The following is a 24,758-nucleotide window of genomic DNA, read 5'->3' on the forward strand; positions in this document are numbered from 1 at the left end:
TTTCAAACAGAAGATTGAATAGTCTTGACTAATAAAAAATGAAAACATGGGTCTAGGACAAAAGGTTCCAAAATCAAAAAATGGAAACAGAAGGTTCATCTTTTCAATGCATACATATTGGAATGAAAGTTCCAAAATCAGTGTAGCAAACGAAAAAGTTAAGCTTTCAAAATATTGGTACCAAATAGGGTCTTGGGACATAATTCACATGCTAATTATTAAGGTTCTTTAGTTTTTATCAAACAGAAGATCGTATGTTGTTGAATAATCAAGAACAAGAAAATGGGTATAACGACATGAATCAATGCAATATGTGAAAAGAAAACTCAAAAAACTACCTAACCAAACAAATAAGTTTATCTTTCAGGGTTTTGGCGGCATAGAGCATACTATTTTCTTGATCAAAATTATGATGTTGAAAGTAATAAAGATGATTTTGTGACCCACCCAACATTCATAGAGGTTTTATCAAGAAACTATAATATTTATCACCCAACATAAATTTCACAATGCGTTCATTCTTTACTTGAAGAAGAAGAAAAAACATTGACAACCAAACCAAACACATAGCATAAAATAGAAGCTGCATAACATAGACATCCATTCATACATTCATGCATTATGAATAAAAATTCATAAATATTTTTTTGATAGAAAAGAGGACACCGATAGAGAAAATTGCTTGAGTGGCAATTAAAGCAACTAGCTAGCTTTCTCACAATCAAGGACTAGGGTCATTAATTTCATTCGACATTTTACTCTGGTCATTTTACGCTAGGGACTAGGTATCTCAACATGCACCAATGCAAATATATTGGAATGGAAGTTCCAAAATTAATTGTAGGAAACGAAAAAGTTCTATCTTTCAAAATATTGGTACCAAACAGGGTCTTGGAATATAACACCTTTTGCTCAATTACAAAGGTTATTTTGTCTATATAAAGGAGAAGATTGGATGTTCTTGCATAATCAAGAATGATAAAATGAGTATCCGAACATGCATCAATATGAAAATATGCGTAATGAAAATAAAAAAATTACCATAGCAAACACATATCATCTCAGTTTATTTTGAATGTTCTAGAAAAAATTGTGTTTGATTATCTAATATCCCATAAGGCTGAGATTCAAACAATTATTACAAAGAAAAAAAAAATATAAACTAAGAAAATTGATACATGACAAAATTCACCAATATAACCTCCACTCATGAAATCAAAACATAAAAAACTGAGACAGGAATCATACCTCTTGATCTGACTTTTCATTTTCAAATTTGGGATAGAAAGTTGCTCTGATTCTCGAACAGATTACCACTAAATAACTTACTCAAACTAGCACTACCACTAGTTTTCTTAGTTGAACGATCAACCTTCCCTTTACCCACCAACATGCTTTCAACTTCAGTTACCGTTGCATGAGATTTCAGTTTCCAAATCACCTCGAACCTTGGGAATTAACCACCTTATTAGCATCTGAACCTGAACACCACTATGTTCACCAATAGAAGGTTTTCTATTTCTCAAGCAAAAGATTGAATTTACTTGAATGATCAAGCATGATAAATATGGGTAATGTTCTACCTTTTTCAGTTATTAAATCCACGACTTACATTTATAATTATCAACAAAAATCTAGTGCTATCTGATTCTTATACCAACACCCACCAAATTTTTTTAGATTTTACAATAGGTCTGCAGTAAAAAACACCGACAGGTACATCCTCATTATGGTTTCCTCGATTGATCACAATGCAAGCATTCTTATATGGCATATGTTGTTTGCATAATGCCATTTATACTAGATAAATATTATAAGAAATAGTTTAGACTCCAAACAGTTGGTTTCATTGTACTTTGCTTCAGTTGATTCTTTTCTTCCGTAGAGAATTACTTGAAAACCCCTATCAGTAGGCTAATCAAACACAAGCATACACTCCATTTTGCATTTGCAAAATCACAATAGATATTATCCAACATGTTTAGGCAACAATTAACTTTCACATTAAGGCATCATCCAACATTTTTAGGCCACCAAGACCATCCCTTACAAAAATCATGGAACAAAGTATATCCATCTTATTGTAGAATTTCGAGTTAGTGGATCTTGTATACCGTACCACCAGTGACAGTTTCACAATTAGGGTCATAAAAAGACATTAGATACCATTCATGTTTGGAATAAATTTCATATTAAAATTTCTTTGAAAGCCACCATCCAACTTTTCCATTATGAATAGAGTTCATAATGCATATTACTCAAATATCATTGAGGCATCCATCCCTTACAAAAACTTATGAAACATTAAGGACAAGGGTCATTAAGTTCATCATGCATAATCCCTTCTAATTGCAGTTGCAAAATTGAATTTAATTTAGGGACAAAGGGTCATCAAAGCATAATATATATCCTCCATTCATGCATTAAGACAATTGCTTAAGTGGCAATTAAGGCAACAACTAGCTTTCACATTTAGGGACTAGGGTCATTAAGTAATTCATCTAGCATTTTTGGGCATCAAGACATTTTCAATTCCTTACAAAATTCGAAGGTTCACTTTTTTCCGAAGCAGAAGATTAAAGCTTTTTGAATAATCAATAATGATAAACCAGATGGGGCAAATATGTTGGAATGAAAATTCCAAAAACATGTGAAACTCTATTATCGTAACAAACAAAAAAACTGTCTTTTAAAATATTGGTACTAAACAGGATCTTGGGACAGAACATCTTTTGTACAATTAAAGGTTCTTTTTTTTATTTTCTCAAGCAGAAGATTGAATGTTGTTGTATAATCAAGAATGCAGAAAATTGAATATTCTTGACTAAATGAAAACGAAAACATTACGATGCACAATTAACAATTAAGGTTCTTTTGTTTTGTTTTGTTTTTATCAAGTAGAAGATCAAATATTGTTGAATAATCAAAAATGAGATAATGAGTATCTCAATGAAGCATGCAAAGAAAGTTAAAAAATTACCGTTGGCAAAGTGAAGAGATTATCTTGATCAAGAAACTATAAATTCCAAAATTCGTGATTTTTTTCATTCTTTTCTTGAATTGAAGAAGAAAGAATTGAAGCTGCATAAAATTGAAGCGCACACACATTTCATTCTTTTCTTGAAGTAGAAAGAATAGTGAAGAAGAATAATCCGTTAGCGTAGTAATATTGAAGCTGCTGCGTAATAGAATATTTCATGGGCTTTTAAATTTTATTGGACCAAGGGTCTCGGCCCAGTACGTATTAATTAAGATGTTTTGGTCATTTCTCTCCCAACCCCCTCATTTCTTTTCTACCCCTGAATTTCCGTTTTTGCCCTTGGGGGCACCGCGGTTTATACGAACCGAAAGAATTTGACATACTGATAAACTTCGGTAACCACTTACCGAAATCTGGGACATTTCGGTTCGCAGGTACCGAAACAATTATTTCGGTAAACTTCTGTCGAAAATGGCCTAATTCCAGCGACCCAATGAAATTTTCGATAACAACGTACCGAAATCTAGGACATTTCGGTTCTCAGGTACCGAAAAATCTGAAGTTCGGTTTCTGTGTACCGAAAATGCTAATGTTCGGTTCGCAGTTACCGAAATGGTCTAATATTTGGCTTCGGTGAATATAAACCGAAGTTTTTCGGCAAATATTTGGCTTTTGCGAACCCAATTTTTCAGCAAGGACAAAATTGAAATATTGGGGGTTAAAAAGAATCACAGGTAATCCTTCAAGACTTTTAACCAATTTATTAGGTAAATTTTTCACCAACTATTAAAAGTCATTTTCTCCAATAAAAAATAAATTAAATTTAATAATTTAATATTCAAATATTTATTGTTCTTGTTAGGGTTATTTTATGACAATAAGACTGCGGGGTGCAAGGTATCGATTTTAGAAGGTTGTGTGTGTTGAGAATAGAATGTATTCCCTCCGTCCTAAAATATAAGTAAAAGTTGGTCAACAAAAATGAATGTATTTGGTACAAATTTTGAACAAAATACATCAAGTTTGTTTGACTCATATTTGTTTATATTTTGGGACGGATGTGAATAGAGCTAGCTTCCCTCTATTTATACCCAAACGCATTATTGATAATGGAGTATAAGATGAACTATAATTCGAAAATATTACTAGTAACAAAGTAGTCATTCTTCTATACATAACAAATACACTATAATAAGTTGCATTTGTGGATTAGGTCATCTTGTTCCTATTTTTTCCGGATTAGGTCAGACCCGACTTATAACTAGCGGGTTAAGACGGGTTCACGAGACAGACCTAGTTTTGTACAACCCTTACTTATACTAAGGGAAGTTGCATTTGCAATTTAATTAATCACTTATTCATAAGTGCTTAATGAGGACAATTTCTATTAATTGAAAATTACTTCTAAAATTACAGCTGTATATCTTTCAAACAACAATATAAACTTTAATAAAAATCTTATAAACACCTCCATTCACAAGGCAAGGAAAAATCAATGATGGGCCCAAACCCAAACAATGCATGATATGCAAGCTCATATAACATATTTCACATCTAGAAAACATGATTTTGTCCTACCATCATTTCCAATAATCTTTATCCTATCTATTTATTGTGATCCTGTCACTCATTCTCTCTAATAACTCTTCAATAATTTGTCCTTTGGACAAACAAACACTAGAGTAAACAAATTAATGAGTACAAGAATACTATGATTTCTTTATTACTGAAAAGACACTGCCACTGGACTTCTCACAACATGATGTTTGTCAGTCCAAGTATACCATCCAAAATAGTACTTCTCAGAATCACTTTTATTTGGTAACTGTTCTCTATTCCCTGTCACTGTGATGACAAAATTCCTTTTCTGACCAACATGTGTAAATTTCAGAACACTTGGAGTGGCTATAATGGTAAATTCCTTTGGTGGATTAGCAATAAACTTGTAAACACTTTTGCTCCTACCAACATTTGTCACTGTTCTCTTTATAGTTTTTGTGTAATTGAGTTTATTGATTTGTATTGATGGATAGTTGAGATCAAATGGTTCAGGATCTTGATTTGGACAGTTATATGCAATGTTTGTTGAGTTAAGATTACAAAGGTAAAGAAGGTAGTCATTGTAGGATGCATCATAAATGAGTCCTGGATTTGATGCTCTTTTGGGATTGAAATGGCCTGATCCCATTGCAAATGGTGTTGTAGATTTTCCAGTTTCATCTGTCATTTGATTTCCTGTGTTGTCTGTTGATCTTGCTGCAAGAATAGTGAAAATAATTTGATTCAGATATGACGAAAACATGATTACGATCCAATAATGAAGTTTTAAATTACGGTTGCAGCCTAATGTTGTAGAAATCTCTATATTGTTGCGGAAAATTGTGATTGTAGACCGCTATTTAAAACTATATTGTATACTATACATTATATTTGGATTGCTTGCACTCAGTAATCTCACACATTGACGGAGTCAGCACATCGGTGAACGGTTGTTATTGGATCGAGATTAGACGGTCTAGATTAAGCTCGATATTTTAGATTTTAAAAGTTTGCATTGAAATCTAGTTTGTCTGATCTCGACCAATCATTGATCATGTAAATGTGTGGGATTTCTGGGTGCAGGCAGTCCAAATCCGTATACAATAAGGTCTAGTATAGTATCCAAGCTAGTGGGGCGGATGTGGATGTTGATATTGAAATTACCTGAAGTTATGAGGGCAGACCTAATAGCAGCAGGACTCCAAGTAGGGTACCTGGCTTTGAGAAGAACAGCTGCAGCAGAAACATGAGGGCAAGACATTGAAGTTCCTGAAAAAATATTGTACTTTACAACTCGTTTATCCTGAAATGTCATTCTTGTAGGTCCATCTTCAGCTGTCCATGCTGCCAATATGTCTACTCCAGGAGCTGTTATGTCAGGCTGAAAATGTCCACAAATTATTTGAGAAATTTGAAACTTGTATACTTGATACAACTATTTTTAAATGAATTTAGGCTGTGTGGAGTTAAAGTTTCGTTCAGTCTCGTAGTTGGTCATATTTGTGGCCGGTGGATCAAGATCCATATTTTATGTTTGGTATATTCAATTTAAAAACCAAACTCAAAATATAGATGGAGATTAGTACCATCAAATCATGTTCCAACAGTCATTGGGGTAGCTGACTGCATGATTACACGGGATTGTGACTACACACGATCTAAATCACTCAAATAGAAGCATTCAAGATTCAAGACCAATTATCTATCTTCTCTGAAAAGCAAGTGTCATCAATTGTGATAGATTAAAGGGTGCATTTTATACACATCATTATATGACAGAACAAAACAAGAGAAATTCTTGACTCACAAGGCATCTAATTCTCATATATATATTATTCAGGAAAATAGTATAAAGCGAAAATATCAATATTGTGATTAAGGATTAATACCTTTAGAATATTAGGGTCAATTATATTGGGACCTCTACTAGAGAAAATTGCCATGGAAGGTGCTGGTTTGGCATCTAACACTGTTCTTCCGGGCAAAAGTTGTGCCATTGGATTAGGGGTAGAATGAATATATTGAATAAGTTTTAAGGTATTCTCATAGTTCACTGCAGTGGCTGGAATGAAATTAGGATCAGAAGGTACATCATTTGCATAAGCTTTATTGTTCCCAAGGATAAAAGCTATAGCACCAGCTCTTTGAGCTTCCAACCCTTTTATCACTCTTCCACCTTGTCCTCTCAAACACAAAACTATCTTCCCCTTCACCTTGCTTGGATCAAGAGTATTGTCTAGGCAATACCTGCATCATGAAATCAATTAAATATATAAACGCATTAGTTACACACTCCGGTCACTATTATAAACAAAAAGAATATTTTGTAGGTTTATCGAATAACTGATGTATCTGATATATAATGGTTATTCAATGAATCTAAAATGTAATTTTTGCTTATAACAGTGACTAAAGGGTGTAGATTTGTTATTAGTCCAATTAATAATCTAAATTTATACAAGAGGTAATACTAGTAATGGAAAGTACCCGGAAGAATTTGCAGCAATGCCTGCAAGTTCAACATCACTAGCTAGAACTAAGGGGCGTAAACTGTTTTCCATGTAGAGTGGAGTAATTGATCTACCCTGTAATTAATTTACAAAAGATTAAAGTTAATTCAAGTTCAAACCTGATTTTTTATAACAAGTAGAAATCAAACTCGGTATCTTAGAGTTTACAACACTTTCATACACTGTGCACTAACGTTTGCGCTGCGTTAGACCCTAGTGGTAAAGAACAAGTTCAAACCTGATATTTTAATACTCTCTACGTACCTAAATATAGTATCCAATGAACTATAATTTTTTCTAGTGAAGTTAATTAAAACGTACCTCAATGTTTGTGCCATTGGCAAGTTTAATTGGAGCAAGAAAGGTTCGATCAACAGTACTAGCACCAACAGTGATGATCCAAGGAGCAGGATTTGACAAACTAGAAGCAACAGGACCAGAATTTCCAGCACTACAAACCACAACAATGTTATTCCTTATAGCTTGTAATGCACCCCTAGCAATCACATCATCTTCATATTTCAATGGATTATGGTATCCAATGGAAAGGTTTATAACATCAACACCATCTTCAATTGCATCATCTATAGCTTTAAGCATGTCAATGTTTGCGCAAACATTTCCATCGCTTTTAGATTTTCCTTTAATTGGCCAACATGCTTTGTATATGGCAAGGCGAGCTAACGGGGCTCCGCCAATGGCTGTGCCTCTGGCGAAGCCTCCGAGTGCTGAGGCATTCTGAACTGCTCGCCCTGCTACTATTGAAGCTGTATGTGTTCCGTGTCCATCTTTGTCGCGGGCTGATTTGTAATCCTCTTGTTCGTTTAAAGGGCCATAGAGACTTTCATAACCTTGCAAGTAGTACCTTGCTCCTATTATCTTTCTGCACCAAAAATATGTGACTTCAAGTTAATTATATGAAGTTGGACAATCAAACCTTCTTTCGTGACTACTTAATTATTTTTTAGTCACTTCACATTAACTATAAAGACGCCGAAATTTGTCTATAACTTTGACGCTAACTATAAAGACGCTAAAATTTTATTTCATTTTCTTTTCCTAACAATTTCCTTTAATTTTTTTTCCATTCTTCATAATGCAATAGACACAATTTTACGTGTGTGAAAATCTTCAACAATGATCATTTCGAAACAAATGGAGTACTATCAAATAATTTTATATTTACGTAAACATTTATAAACCCCGAATCATATCATATGATACTAACATTCAATCTTAAGCAGAAATAGATGTCTCGTTGCTGACTTAAAGATCAGTCTCATAGCGGACACAAAAAACATTATTAATGTAATCAAACACACATGCACATGACACAGACCATGACTTGTCAGAGCAACATATTTGTACTGATAAAAAATGTTGTCTTGTTTTACATGGCTGTTTCTTAATCTTCTCTCTTTCTCGTGCATATGTTTATTTGGATGTTTTAGCATGCGTTGACCATTTTCAGAGTATAACTCTTCAATAATTGGACAAAATTTTCTTTTCTTTTCTTCAATACAATCATCTCTATAGAGACTAGTATCACAAAAGTTGTGAGAAAAAGCAGTGACAGAACTAAAAAGGAAGAAATTTAAAAAAGGAATAGACAGAGTCTTGTGTCTTGAATAGCAAAAAAAGACAGTGTGGAATAGAGGGTAGGAAGGGGCTCACGAGATGAATCAACAAAAGAAGCCAAAAACCAATCAAATCATAAGGACAAAAGCTATTTTAATTTGTACAAAATTTAGATGAATAATGTCTATAGATATATCCTATTCAGAATATAACTTCACATATTATTAAAGCTGGTTAAGAAAATGCCTTCTTTTGGCCTTATCATTGTGTGTAATTCATGCTCATAGAAATGAGTTTTTCACATTAAAATTTTGATTTCAAAATGACATTTGGTTTTTGTTAAGAGTTTTACGTTAGATGATAAATGACCCGAAGATATGTTTACAAGTGGGGAGTGCGGACAATTCTCATCTTACAAGCTAATTTTGTAAGATAAAATCATAAGCTCTCCAAAATCCGTTGGATTATCTGCTATCAAATTTTCGCTATGATAGTGTTGGGCGTGGGTGGAGAGATATTAAGAGTCGTATATTAGATGAGAGATGACTTAAATATATGTTTATACGTACGAACAGTCTTCATATTACAAGTTGATTTTGTATGATTGAGTTAGACTCAACTTAATTTCTACGAATTTTTGCGTTTATTTTTCTATATTAGTATAGGTTGTAGAAAATAAAAGTAAGAGGGATATAGATAAATAAAGTGTCACATACACTTCATCTATTTTGATTTTTCAACAACACAATTGATTTTAATATGAGATTTTGAGATGAGGAAATCTCAACCATAACATGGATGGTCATGGTTAAAAGTTGTTTAAGGATCACATGAGTAAAAAATCACATGAATCTAATCTTAACCATTCATAATGTAATCTATGACTAAGGTTTTCTAGTTGTTTCTTTGTCCCTTTTGTCTGTCCTTTTTTATGGAACTCTTCTAACATGTTCTCAATTTATATTTTTTTTAAGTAGTTTAATGACTAAAAATTCATTTCTTAAAATGAATAAGTTAAAGATCTTAGATTCAAACTCTGCCCTGCCTATAAATTACAATATCCCTACCTTAAGTTGTAAGTAATTTAGTGATATATAATAATATCTTCCCTATAGAAACATGGCCTTCGTTTGGCATGTAATGGATATTATTTTTTTACACATTTTCCTAAATATATGAATATTTATACACGAGGAGTGTTATTTGAACATCAATTTGTTGACAATTTTGGGACACTTTTTATTTCCCAATTTCCTATTGGATAAAAGCAATGGAGAGAGAAAAAGGAAGAGAGAGAATAAGAATGTAATGTGAGTATGAGAGATATTGTTGTCAAAAGTTGTCCAAAAATTGATGTTCAAATAACATTTCTCTTTATACACCATGAATATGACATGTCCATAATTTATGCAACAGATAGTGAAAGGAACTTTTGCTTTCGTAATGTTCAAGCCAATAATGTTCCGTACAGTATTATGTTAATTAGAAAAAGAGACTATATACTAATTAATGTTTGGTTATTAACTAAGAAAGGAACCTATTCAAAGGTTCCAAAGTTCTTTTAAACTTTCATTTCAAAAGACAATTGTCTTGTCTTCATTTTGGACATAGAATCTAACATAACAAGTTTTGTTTTTAACAGAATCTAACATAACAAGTGAACAAAAAATAAATGAAAATTTAAAATGAAGCTTGATTCACAAATAAAATGGAACAGCTTCAATTTTTTATGTGAAAAGAACCTGACCTTAATTATGTAGACCCATAAAACAAATTTCTTATTACTCCATTCAATTTTTATTATAAGTGTTCTGGACGTACACTTAGAAAAACTCACATCACTTGGGAATCAAGACTAAAGATAGTTTATATGCAACACTCATACACCTTAATTTATTGAGGTGTCTTTTACAATGGACAAAATCTTGAGGGCTCACATGCGGCCCAAAATACCTCCGAATGTGGTGTGCGCACTGGAGAGTGGAAAGGAACATTGACACTAGAATGAGGGGGCAGACGCCACATGCCCTCTAATAATACTCATACACCTTAATCCACCGAAATGATTTTTTTTATAATAAAGTCCGGAGAAAGTATTAACGTAGTTAGAGTAAAAAAAACTCAATCTAATCGAATAAATATAATATGATGAGGAAAAATTGTAGTAGAAGTTCAAATGGTGCTAATGCTAATTAAAAATGAAAAAGCAGTTAGTTACCTATTGCATTTAGATGAACCAAAATCAGTTCCATTTTGGCACACTCCTTTCCATTTCTGTGGAACAGGACCCATACCTTCATCACTGAAACTCTTTGAATCTGGCCATACACCTATAATAAAGATGGAGAAGAAAAAAACACACTCATGACTTGTTTTTCATGCAAACACACAAACACATTGCTAACTGCTGTTGTAATAATTACATAGAACATTAGAAAATAGAGTCACATGTAAACAATAACATATTTAATGAGAATTTGAGAAAAATTTAAACTATGCTTCAAATAAGAAGTTATTTTGAGTAGCTTTTTTTAAAAAAAAAATATTTAAAAATATTTACAAAATTAATATATTAAATTATTGAATTTCAAAATCACTTTTTTTTTATAATACATAGCAAACTTATTTTTAATCTTAGAATTATATGCACATAACTTACCATTATCAATCATTCCTACTATAATATCTTGACCATACTTTGCTTTGGCTAACAAATCACTATTTGTCTCATTGGATTTTTCTTCAAAAGGATCTAATGGCCCATCTAACCCCACAAATTTCCATGACCTTGTGGTATGCAATGAATAGCTCTTTATTTGGCTCTTAGTCACAGACACTACCCCTTCCATTCCTGTTTCATGTTAATTAATTTTTTTATCATATGGTAAATGAGAAAATCACTATTAAAAAAAGTTGAATTATCGTAAAAATATTTTATAAAAAATTATTTTACGTCGATAATTCAATTTTTTCCAATAGTGAACCGTAACATGAAATAGAAGAAATTAAATTATCTAATTTTACTTCACCTGAGAGATTATTGGCTTCATTTGGTGTAAGCAAAGCTGCAAAGCCATTGAAAGTATGTTTGTAACTATAAAGAAGAGAAGCTCTTGCTTCTTCCTCTGTTTCTTTTACCAAAAGCAAATAAGAGTGATGTGTATTCTCTATTTCATGCAATGTTTTCTCTCCATTAATGTGTTGTCCAAACTCAATTAAATAAACCTGTAAAAAAATCCAAAAAAATAACATGCTTCACATAGAAATCTAGAAATATTTTTTTAAAAAAAAACAGAGAAAAAAATAATTATGAGAATGAATAAGTAGAAAAATAAGTGACCTGGTTATTTTTTGTGCATGAGGCCAATGGAAGAAGAAGGATGAGAAGGAACAAGCATGTTGTGGAAATAATGATGTTCATTGACATAGTATATAGACAAAATACAATTTGATAATAATGTGATGATATTTATAAAGTTACAAGAATCTCTAACCAATGCTTAACCTCATCTCTATAGTATGGTTTTGTTAGTATGTGATTAAACGACAAGATTTTATAGGCATGTTGTATAGGTTTTTCTGTAATATATTAGACTACTTTTTTGGCAGAAATATTGGAGATATATATATTTTGATGAATATTGTCTATATAGGCGTTTTTTCTTTTTTGTGCATTGCATATTTTGATTGAGCATTAAAATTATACTTAATACTGCTAATTTTATGCAAGATTTAAAATATACTTAAGCCACTATATTTGGTTTAATGATGTAGAGTTTGAATAATATGTTAGAGGTCGTTGGTTCGATCTTCAGCTTCATTGTAAATAAAAAAAAATATTATACTTTAACTGCTTCATCTCAATAAATATGTAAGACATTTTTAATAAATGCAAAAAACAAAAATAATTATTGTATTAAATTTTCAAAATTATATTGGACCTCTTTCCAAAATTATCGCACATTTTCTTTGTTCCGAAGAATTTAGCGGTGAAATTCACACACACAAAATGATAAGAAGTGAGGAGTTTCAAGTTTGAATCCAAGCTCCAGCATATCAATTTTTGAATAAGTCAAGACATTCATTCCTCACTCTAAATCAAGGCATCCCTGTGACAATATTAATCTCTCGAAGTAAGTGAAATTCATTTAAAAGTTAGCGTACACATTATATGTTTTTCCATATGCACTGCTGTCTATTTATATATCAAATTTTGACCAGATATAATTAATGGACTCCAGCATTTACAACTTTCATTTACAACTTTTTTTTTTTTAATGAGTATCATCACCTACAACTTGTGTCACAAATTTTAATTGATACGTCTTCAAATTTTGAAGGATATAACTTTATTTATTTATCTTTTGTAAATTTTGAATATGTATGGAGTGATCATGGATATTATCTTCATCCAACAAGCAATTACGAATATCATACTTTCTACCCTATATATATTCATTTACATCCTTAAGTCATAGTGTCTAGGGTTGAGAATAGGTAAAGCCGGTCTACAAGGGCCTATGACCTTGCTTAGATAGACTTAGGTTAGGTCGGCTATTTCTTTGAATATCATATTAATTTCTTTAAAAATGTCTATGTTGCAGGCCATTAAAGCAACATTTTATGCCTACTAGGTCGTCCTATTTAAGTAACAATGAATAATATTTTTACTACTATTATTATTATATATATTAAAATTACCCGTGCGATAATAGTTTCAAGGTGTTTCTAATAATTATAATTATAATTATAATTGTTTTTGGTTATTATCCATTTTAATTTTATTATTTTGTGTATTTTATTGTTTTTTGTTCAAAATAGTTAATGTTTTTGCTAATAATCTTTTGTCCATTCTTTGTGTATATAAGGAGTTGGTCGATTGTTAGGACTATTTCCTAATGTTAGTAAAAAAAATAAAATACTAATGGTTGGTATTTCCGGCATGATTTTTATCATATTCGATTTTGAGAATGAGTTAAGTTGGTTTATCTTTGCTCCAATGAAATTCAAATTAATATAAATGACAAACTTAACGTGACTAAAAAGAAATATTGGTGTTCAACGTTTTTGTTTAATCTTTTAAGCAAGGTGCTCGTTAATTTAGCTAGGTACAAATTATTTGTAGCGTGCAAAAGCTAATGACTAAAATCTAGCATTTCTTGAACACAAAAAAAGGAAGAAAATGAATTATGTATGATATTGGTGAAAGATGTGTTTGATCTCCATTGTTGTTGGGTCACCAAGGCATTCAAGTATATCATTATTATATTGAACTTTGAACAATATCACATAAGTGAATTTGATACCCGTGCGATGCACGTGTTTTATGCGCTATTTTATATTATAACGCGGAAAAATTATTTGTATAAGTTGAAATAATAATTATTATCAAAATTATAATAATAATAACAATAATAATAATATATAATAATAATAAAAATCATCTAAATATAATATGAGTTTAATTGTTATGCACCGTCGGTGTAAATTTTTTTTGCACATATATCCAATGACGCGTTGCCACATCATTTAATGAATGTGACACATCATGTGTTTTTAATTACCATACATGATGTGTCGATATATTATTTGACGCATGTGCAAAATAACTTTAGACTGACGGTGCATATAAATTAAATTCATATAATATATTGATGTAAATATGTGTTTATACATTTCGAAAAACTTCTCTATCCACCATATATTTGAAATTACATTAGTATATTACAACAAATCAATAACCCAACAACTAAAGAAATCTAGAGTAAACTATCAACAAAATTGATACTAATCACTAAGTAAGAGAATGCAAGAATATGTATGTACCCAAAAAAAGAAAAAAGAATCCAAGAATAAGACTAAAATAATTAGAAAATAGAAAATTTCTTTAGCCAAAAAATAATAATTAGTTAGACAATTAATAAATTGACTGAGATTTTAATGTGGGTGATTATTTACAAAAAAAAATAGAAAAAAACTTGAAAAGTAAAAAAAAACTCCACCTAAAATCTTAATCAAATTTTAGTAGACAATGTGAAGAATATTATTTACAATAAAAACATGAAAATTTACAAAAAAAAAAAAAAAAAACTTGAAAAGTCATCTATATAAATGTTATTGATGTGAGTATATGAAGAGTAAATAATAATGACAATGATATAATATAAGAAAGTGATGTGGCATTGTTGAGTGATTTAATTGGATGTAAGTGGCTTATGTGGATTAGGGTTAGATTAGTGATTCCACAACTATTTAGGAATTATATATATAATGTATAAACACATCTTTAATATGTACCTTATATTTACATAACTTTTTTTAATTATTATTATTATTTTGTTGTTGTTGATGTTATTATTATAATTTTCATAATACTTATTGTTTCAATTTATACGATTGATTTTTCAACATTATAATATAAAATACCGCATAACACTCGTGCATCGCACGGATGTGCTAGACCCTTACCCGTGCGATGCACGGGTGTGATGCGTTGTTTTATATTATAATCGGAGAAATTGAAACAATAAATATTTTCAAAATAATAAAATAGAGAATCCGAGATTTAAACTCCAATCATAGCATGGTGGAAGTGTTTTCGCTTAATTAGTCCACAAATAAAAATATCAAATTTATAATTAATTAGAGCATCTAGTTTTATAAATCTATAAATAGGGGATTCGAACAACTTCTCAATAGTCATTCTTTGTGTTTGCATTAAATCATCGGCTAACGGAACAACAATAGAACCAGTAATCTGAATCACACATTGGATTATTTGGAAGTTAGTATAGAAGATCAGTTAATTGATAAAAAAAAGAAAATGACACATTTAAATGATACATAGATAATAGATTTATGTTGGTTTGGAATTACCATAGGAATGCTAATTTGAATTACTCCACACAAAAGACCCGCAAATTCGTAAAAGAGGATGAATCATATGAACAAAAAAATGACACAGATTAATGCGAAGTATTTAGTTTTGAAAAAAAAATTGGATGTAATCATCACAAAAATACCAAAACCACTAAAAGAAAGAGATTAAAACAAAAATTAAGAAGAAGAAGAATGATGGTCACCCATTTGCAAAAAGGAAATATTACAAAACAATGGTAACAAATAATCACATAATTTGGAAATGGAGAGAAGCATAAAGTTGCATGAATGAAGGTAATATATATATAGGGGGTGAATATCATGTTAAGATCAATCTTAAAGTTGCTCTTTGCATGAATGAATGGTAACAAATTCTCAAAAATATCATGTTAAATATCAAAAGGAAGTTTGATCTTAATGGTTTATTAGTTTATTAGTATATCTAATTTTTTTCCTTCTTCTAATTACCATGATAGTGGTACGAAGTTTTCACTGCCGTTAACGATGACTCTCCATCAAGAAACCAATGTGGCACACGAGGTGGATTCTCCCCTATTCATTAGTATATTTAACAATAAATATAATTATTTATTTAAATATGTTCGAGTAAAATATGTTTTTAAACATACTAACAACCATATTAAGCTTTCAAATGGTCAAATTTGGGACTAAAATATAAATTTATGATAAGCCACATGTCAAACACAACTTAGTTTAACTTAGCCTATTCCCAACCCCAACCGTGTCACATTGTTACTATTTAAGTTTTTTTTAACACATTACTTTTTAAATTAGTTGTTAAAATATCTCAATAAAAAATTACATAATATAATTTAATAGGATGATTATATTAAAAAAATTTACATTATCATTTATCAGTGTATATAGAGAAAAGGAACCCGAACCCGTCCGAAATGTGCCTCTTCTCGACAACACAACAGTGACTTTCGCAATTTCGCATTGAAGCTCCAGATCAAATGACAACCGTACGATCAACTTCAACCTTCATCATCTTCTTCTTAATTCTCCTCGTTTCCCCTTTCCAATCACAATCACTCTCATTCTCTTCCTATTTCCGTTACCGAAACCTCTTATCCCTATCACACTCCATTTTCACCGGCGTCGGAAACCTCCGTGAAAAACGCGGTGACATTGCCGGCGCCAACAGAGCTAGGAAAATCGCCAACAGTTTGGAGAAGGTTACTGGATTTGGATTCTTGAAGCTTCTGTGGTCTGCTTGGTCTTGGAATTGGATGTGGAAGGAACTTCCTGTAACGGAGCTCTATGGTGCTGTTTCTGATATCAACGAGTTTCTTAGAGGTTTGAATGAGTTGACTCGGTTGGATTCGGTTTCTGAAAGGGCGGTTTGGCTTACTAGAAATTACCAAAATCTCCTCACCGTTACTAAATCGCTTTTTAGTAAACTCCTCAAAGTGTTTGGTCGGTCGGTATGTATAACGACGCCGTTTCATTCATTTTCATTTATATATTTATTTTATTTTACTTTACTTTATGTTTATTTTAATTTTATCTCTATAGTCTATACACTATGGTTAAGGTTAACCACTATTATTACACAAGTATGGATTCATATTTATGTATTCAAGTAATTGCATTGCATATTTATATTATTTGACAAAAATAATCCTACAAATATAATTTTTTATTTTTGATATATTTGAATGTTTTTGTGTAGATTATTTTAGCAATAGAATTGATTTTAATTTGAGGTTTAAATTTAGGGTCATTTACTTCAAAGTGCTTTTATTTTTATTTTCTTGGATATAAAATATACATCAGAGAGACATGATGGTAGATTTTATATTTTTTTTTTTGTGGTAACCTTACCTCGTGTTCTTACGAAAATAGACTCTTATAATTCAGAATTTGACTAATAGTCTATTTTCTCTTATATTTTTTCATCAGAAATTATGTATTCATATTTATTTTTGATATTAGTGATTATTTTCTCTTATATTGTTGCATCAGAAATTGGACTTTAATTTTTTCATATATTTTGAAAATGTACTATTGAAATTAAAAATGTTAAAAATAAACGGTCAACAATTTCTTATATCCGAGAAACTATTTAACCTTTTATTTTTAATTTAATTCTATTTTGTTAATTTAATGTTATGTCAATGTAGAATTACTGTGTATTCAATCACTTAGACCTGCCGAAGCATGGTGAGATTAGCCGAGTCATTGTGAATTTGGCAGAATCACGATGAGCTACTGTGATTTAGTTTAATCTACCATGATTCTATACATGCACTGATACTACTCTAAATATGCAAGTACTGATTTTGGAATATGGATCTGCAGGAAACGGTGAGGGAGGTAATGGAGACGTTGCGAATAGAGGTGGTGGAAGGCGGGTTAATCAGAGATTGCCTTTTACTTGGTGGCAATGATTTCAAGGATTTGATTAAAGTTGCCAAGGATTTGCTGTTAAATTTTTTACCTGTGACTGATAAAGACCCTGAGCTATAATTAGTATACCTGCTTTTTGGTAGATTTTGGGAGCTATAATGCAGTGGTGGTATCATTACTGTCCTAATCACTTAATTGTAATGGTTGTATGAGAAAAATTGTAAATGTCAAGGTTTGTTTGAGAGAAGATTTGTTTATTTAATTCCATCTGCATATGTGACAAGTTTTATACCTAAGAAAGAAAAATCTTTTATACATCGTATCAAGGCTGAAAAGAATTACTGTGAGTTCATCAGAGTGATTTTGAGGGGATAATCTATTTCCCAACTTTTGTTCCCCTACTACAACATTAACAATTAGCAAATTATGCAGATCTATATTGATGCATAGGTATGGTACCGTGTATGAGTATGGGTACGTACAAGCTTAAAATATATCTTGACATGATAGAATATATGTTTCTTGTTAGTAAAAGAATCCAGACAAATGGCGCACGCATAGCCTCTAATGGTTACCGAGTGCTTCAGTCAAAGCCCATTGGAATTGGACATCCTTGGGAACTTGGTTTCTTAGTGATAAAATGCTTTTGAATAGCCTGTAAAAAAGCTCGCACGCTTCATGCAGATGTACCTTCTGCTGCCGTGAGCTAGAGCCCCTCAAAAGTTCTGAGAACACTTCTTTAGATACTATTCTACACTTCCCATTTCTTGCTCGTTTAAGCCAACTTGGAAGGTGGATTTCGCAGTACAAGGAATAGCGCTTAGGAACGTCCTTACAAGGATTCATTATCAAATGGAGGAGAGCCTATTCAAATCGGAGCCTCCATTACAATATGACTCTTTTCAGAATGCATTGGCTTCGCAGACAAGTTGTTTTCTCCATGTAATGTATCACCAGCAATGGATGACACTGGGACCATTTGCAGTGCAGCTTCAGCATTTCCCAATACCATGTCTTTGCAGATCATGTTCTCTGAACCAGTATAATTTTCTTCATGCTTCCTCTTCATAGCATTTTGGGCTAAACTTGAGTTCTGTTCGGTTTCAGCATAAGGCTGGTGTTTCTTACCAGTATAAGGATTCAGGTAGAGCTCGATACCTGCATTTAGTACCCACAGCAGTTGTACCATCACACATAGGAGTATCACTTTGACCCGGACTTTCGGCATTTGCTGTGCCAGCCAAAAATCGAGAGGATAAATGCACACAACAGTAAACATCTCCCTCATTTGCCCATCTCACGCATTTTACAGCAGCCATTTCATTTAATTTATTGGTGTTGATTCATTTTCTTTGGTATACACAAAATCAGAATCAGCAGCCTCAACTACAATTTCATTCCATTTATTGGTCGAATTATTGGACAGATCATTTGTGATAGATACTTTCCTAATATTTTCATGTTTAAGAGCCTCAGCTGTTAATGTGCTCAATGTGTCTTGATTATTAAAGAAACCAGTGTCATTCACAAGAGCAATAGTGTGATCTGAACCCTTGAATTCCACTTTTGAAGAATGTGTATCTGCACGACGAACTTCAAGTTTAGGCCTTTTTCTAGAAGCTTGAAGATTTCTTAGGTACAAATCATCAGAAATTTGCTGATGAGTATGCGTGCGCCATTTGTCTGGATAAAATATATGTTGTAGACAACACATTGAATTATTCATAAACCTGCAATTCTGCGAGTTTATCTGAGGTTATTCAAACAATTTTGTAAGCAAACCAATTCAATGTTGATACCTTAGAAAGCATCTATGCCTTGATGTGTTTGTGAATATGATCCCAGCTTTTAGATTTATTTTGGAAGTGATTTATCATGTCATTGATAGTATAGTCCCAGTCCATTGGTTATATTCATTTTTCAAATTGGAAATTTACGAGACATGACAAGGTTTGTGCAATGTTGTCGTTATTAAATGAACTTGGATCTCAGTCTCACACTCGAAAGTTAGTTCGAAGAGTGAGAGTCAAACACATAAATTGCACAGTTCAAATAGTCATACTGCCATATTTAATCATGTATGTCAACATTTTGACAAATACTTGCTCTTAAAGAATGAGTTGAACACAACTTTCTGATTATTAATAATAGTTCAAACTTCAAATCTCAATTTAAAATTTTCAAACCACTTCCTTTATTTGGTTATTTATGTATGTACCCCAAACAGCGTTGGTATGGTGCCGTCAAGGGCAGCATTAGTATCTGAGAATTAAGAGAAACATATCTGCAATTTTCATTGATAAAGTGACAATCTGATTGATGTTATGATATTTTTAAAGTGGTGTGTGCTACTGGTGACAATGTGGTTGATGTTAACCATATTTCTCGTCATCAGACGTTAGAAAATGCGAAAGAGAGCATAGGAAAACAAAATATTCAGAATTACCACTGCTGTGAAAGATTTGAAGTATCCATTTTTGCTAAGTTTTTTTTGTTCCACATATTACTTTGCGATCTTTTTTTCTGATTAGGAATCAATATAAGAATGAATAAATATAAAGTTTTAGTTGGTGGATTAGTGAATGAGGGAGGACAGATTTTGATTGTGAATAAATATAAAATGTTTTTTTTAATTAATTATTAATTTTAAAAAAATTGTTAGTTTATTATAATGAATGACTTTTTTCTTTAAAGAGAAAATACTTATTAATTTTCAATAGAAACTTTTCAAAACAACTTCTCATTTTGAAATTTCTTCTGTTATAAAATTTATAAATCATATTTTATAAAAATTTATAACAAACACATAAAAACTCATAAAAATAATAATCATTTTTCACAAGAAAAGTGATTTAGATTTAACACAAGCAGTAACTTCCGTTGGCAGTCTAATAAAAACTATAGAACCAATATCAAGATGATACCGGTGAGCACAACCAGTAAAATGAAATAACAATTAAGTACTAAAAATGCTAGAAATTAAGGCTGTGTTTGAATGGCATATCTATATTCTATAGTACTTTTATAGAGTGAAATAACAATTCAATAAGACAAGCAAAAGCAAAAGCCATGATCCACAATCTCATAATCTTTCTGCCCTCCTCGAACAGATACCTTTGGAAAGAATTTTCAACAATAAAAAGAGACATATATTAGCAATATGCAAAGTGTTACTTCATTTGGAAAGAGAGTAATTAATTACACTAGCTACTAATAAGCAGATAAAAATTGTTACATATAATGCTATAAGCAAATCAAACAACAACTAAAATTTAGCTCATCTATTTTACTTCATCTGTTTATGAAGAAAATTTAATAAATTAAGGCTTCAAAGTTTAACAGATGAAGTTTGGAACATATAAACCAATAAACAGATCAAGCAACAGTAATGCTATAAGAAATAATCAATTTTCGGAAGATGGAGTCTGGAATATATAAAGCTTTATAAGCAGATCAAACAACAACAATGAATCACCCATGAAAGTTTCAATTTCCCATGAAACAGATTAAATTTGGTACATACAACGCTGTAAACACTAACAATATAACCATAATAATATATTAATATTAACCAATTAATCAACAAAACAAAAGCAATTTTGCGGTCACAGCAGAAACAGAATAACTAAAAAAATGAAAAAAAAAAGCGTGAAAGAGAAAAAGAGAGATTAGCCGAGAGAGAAGGATCTCCGGCGGGAGGGAGATTTCGACGGTGGGAGAGTGGTTGTGGTGTGCAGCTCCGGTGGTGGTTGCGGATGTTGGCCTCTTCCTCTTTGTGCATTGTTATTGCCTCTTCCATGGTTTGAGATCTTGAGAGCTTGTTCTTCCTCTCTGATCTTATGAATCTTCATCTTGCCTTCATGAACAAGCAAGCTGCTTTGCAGTTCATCAATTGACATTTGCAGTCACATCATGAGATTCTTCAATTGCACAAGTTACATACTCAAACTTTGAAGTCATATATCTCAAGATCTTCTCACCAAATCGTGCTTTCAGCCATTCTTTCACCACGTGCAGTCACCGTTTTAGCTATAGCTAGGGTTCTTGTAAAGAAATCATTCACTGATTCATCATCCTTCATGCAAAGAGTCTCAAAATCACGCCTTAGACTCTGCAATTGATCCCTCTTTACTTTTGTCGAACCCTGATACTTTGTTCTCATTGAATCCCATATTTGTTTGGAAGTATTGCGTTCAAGAATTGTTTCAAGAATTGAACGATCTATAGACTGAAATAGGTGATTTTTTACCTTCAGACCCTTCAATTTGCTTTCATTTGCTGCTTGAATTTGTGGCGGTGTAGCATTTGCAGGTGCTACAACGACTCCATCTTCAATTAAGCTCCAATATTCTTTCGATCTAATCAAATTCTCCATTAATTCGGCCCAGTGATCATAAAATCCATCGAATTTGGGAATGGATGGTTGCATAAACGAAGAAGATTCTGCCATTGTTGCAGAGAACAATGCAAATCTCGAAGCTTAAGACTCAAGAAACGGTTGCACCGTTGTAACAGAAAAGAAGAAAATGTAACTAACTTTTTCTAAGGCACAGTGAAGGCTCTAGATACCAATTGTTAGGAGAGAAAAGTGTTTTTCATTAATTGCAAAAGTGATTACAATGGTCCTATATATAGGACAGGTTCAAGCAAAGACTTGGCTTGGCACGCAGACCTTGCCCTGCTAAGCTTAAGCATGCGCGCGCCTATGAGCACTTATTCTAGCTAGGCCTAACAAAATTTTGATCTCACTCATACTAATTAAGCAACAAATTAAATTATTGTATGTAATGTTGTGCAATAATGCATATATAAGTGTGGTTTCTAATATATCTTGTTTGTATTGGCAGGCATTAGATTTTGTGATAGGTGAAGCAAAAAAGAATGGTGTGCGTTTGATTTTGAGGTTGGTGAGCAATTACAAGGATTTTGGAGGAAGGCCCCAATATGTGCAGTGGGCTAATAGTAGTGGTGTTCAGGTCAATAATGATGATGACTTTTACTTACACAAATCCTAACCATATCAAAGTACGTAGCTCTAATATTAGTTTGGGAACTAATTAAACAATTATTTTCTTTTGAAAAAATAAAAGAGTTAATTTTTAGTCGAATCCAATTTATAAGAGAAACCATTTATCTTGCTTTTAACCAATTAGAAACTATATGAAAGCCATTTATCGTGCTTGCTTCAATATATGTCATTATAGTGTAATACTAATAAATAAAGACACCTCACAAATGTTACAAAAACATTTTCTCTAGATGTAGTGATTTGCGTGACCAAAACTATCATATCATCAATCCATGGACTAATTGTGTTCTGCCTTGTTTAGTTGTTCGCGTTCACGTATAGAAGTAACTACATCTATAATGACATTAGACATCTTAACTAAATTAGTATAGTTTGGTTCTTAAAGTGGATGAGCTATGATTATTATAAGCTAAAAGAATAGAGGACATTAGACATCTTAACTAAATTAGTTTTTCCATAAAGAAGACAAAACAACTCAAACAATGCATATATCAACTTATAATAGGCATGTATGGGTCGCGTGGGGGGGGGGTGGGTGGGGGGGGGGTGGGGGTGGGTTTGGAGCCCTGCTTGCCCCCTTCCAACTGTCAACTCGTTTTGGTTAAGTGAAATTAAAACGTAGATTCAACTCATAAACTCGTAGAGTTTACCTCATATTAAAATGAATATATATTTTAACTTATTTAATTTTGAAAGTAATATGAAATTAATAATTTTATTTTTAATTTGAAATTTAAGTGTTATGAATATTAATTAAAGAAAATATGATAAAATTAATATATTTAAATAGTTTTTTTTTTTAAAAAAATATTGAATAATTCACACTTAATTGATTTTATCTCATTCTCATTAGTTAAATATGACTATATATAGTAGTAATAAATTTGTTAAAAGTGAGTTGTTTTTACAATTTTATACTTTATGAGAAGTACTTTGAAAACATATCATGGAACTGTGTGATAACCACGTAGCATATTAGAATTTGAGAGGTCTATACTCAATCACAAAAACTAGCTTGAGAGTTGAGGTTTGCACTACACTTATAAAGGCTATCCTATGCCACATCTCTAGCCAATGTGAGACTTTTAACATACCCCCTCACGTCCAGAACTGAACAAGCTGGAACGTGGAATCAACAACAACGCGTGGTCCAAATATGGGAGGTCTCCACAACAAACAAAAAATTGATCTAGGATAGACTCTGATATCATATTAGAATTTGAGAGGCCTATTCTAGCCAATGTGAGACTTCTAACATAGCAAACTATTAATTCTTTCGCATTTTACTAAAGAATACAAGTTGATCTGTAAGATGAAAACGATCTAGATCATGTACATGATTCAGGGGAAGGCCTAGATTGTGTACATATCAACTTTTCCTTTACCTTTTCCATATTTTGCAGCATTGTAATTAGTTTCTAATTTTGTTGATTCAAATAAGATGTACTAATTAAATCTAGAGGAGATCTCATCTTACCACCAACATTCAATAATCAAGGGTCATTTTGTACAACACAAGAGTTTTTCGATTGGATTATAAATTTATGTTAAACTTCACGAATCTAAGGTCTATTTTCATTATGTTCATTCTCTAATGTTTGTTGTCAATTTTCTAGGTTCATGGCTTTGTTTTTGATGATTGCATCGATGGTACAAGAAATGTATCGCTGATCATAAATTGGAGAGTTGATGGACAACATTTTCCAATAATATTTTCCTTACCACTCCTCAATGTTACTCTCAGAAATTAGTTCAAAGATTGAGGGTGGAGAAAAATAAATATACATTGCACAACCCAACATGATTTGAACAATGTGATGTAACCAGTGCCCACATCGTCTAATGCATGTTAATGACATGATTATGATAT

General features: G+C 31.8%; 2 protein-coding genes across 2 annotated transcripts; one reads left to right on the forward strand and one right to left on the reverse strand.

Annotated features, from left to right (window-relative positions):
• Nucleotides 1-4,326: 4,326 nt before the first annotated feature.
• LOC123898083 (subtilisin-like protease SBT5.6) lies at nt 4,327-12,776 on the reverse strand. The gene is made up of 9 exons (XM_045948945.1): nt 11,948-12,776; nt 11,637-11,832; nt 11,267-11,458; nt 10,826-10,937; nt 7,351-7,912; nt 7,007-7,104; nt 6,409-6,766; nt 5,684-5,900; nt 4,327-5,236 (listed from the first exon to the last, which is right to left on the reverse strand). The coding sequence occupies exons 1-9, from the start codon at nt 12,032-12,034 to the stop codon at nt 4,704-4,706; spliced, it is 2,355 nt and encodes a 784-aa protein (XP_045804901.1). The 5' UTR covers nt 12,035-12,776; the 3' UTR covers nt 4,327-4,703.
• A 3,585-nt stretch (nt 12,777-16,361) lies between these two features.
• Nucleotides 16,362-18,121, forward strand: LOC123897880. Its single transcript, XM_045948676.1, has 2 exons — nt 16,362-16,934; nt 17,812-18,121. Exons 1-2 carry the CDS (start codon nt 16,464-16,466, stop codon nt 17,977-17,979), a joined length of 639 nt encoding a protein of 212 aa, XP_045804632.1. The 5' UTR covers nt 16,362-16,463; the 3' UTR covers nt 17,980-18,121.
• Nucleotides 18,122-24,758: the final 6,637 nt, after the last annotated feature.

This window comes from Trifolium pratense, linkage group LG7 (assembly GCF_020283565.1).
Source record: "Trifolium pratense cultivar HEN17-A07 linkage group LG7, ARS_RC_1.1, whole genome shotgun sequence".
In the NCBI taxonomy this organism is placed as follows: domain Eukaryota; kingdom Viridiplantae; phylum Streptophyta; class Magnoliopsida; order Fabales; family Fabaceae; genus Trifolium; species Trifolium pratense.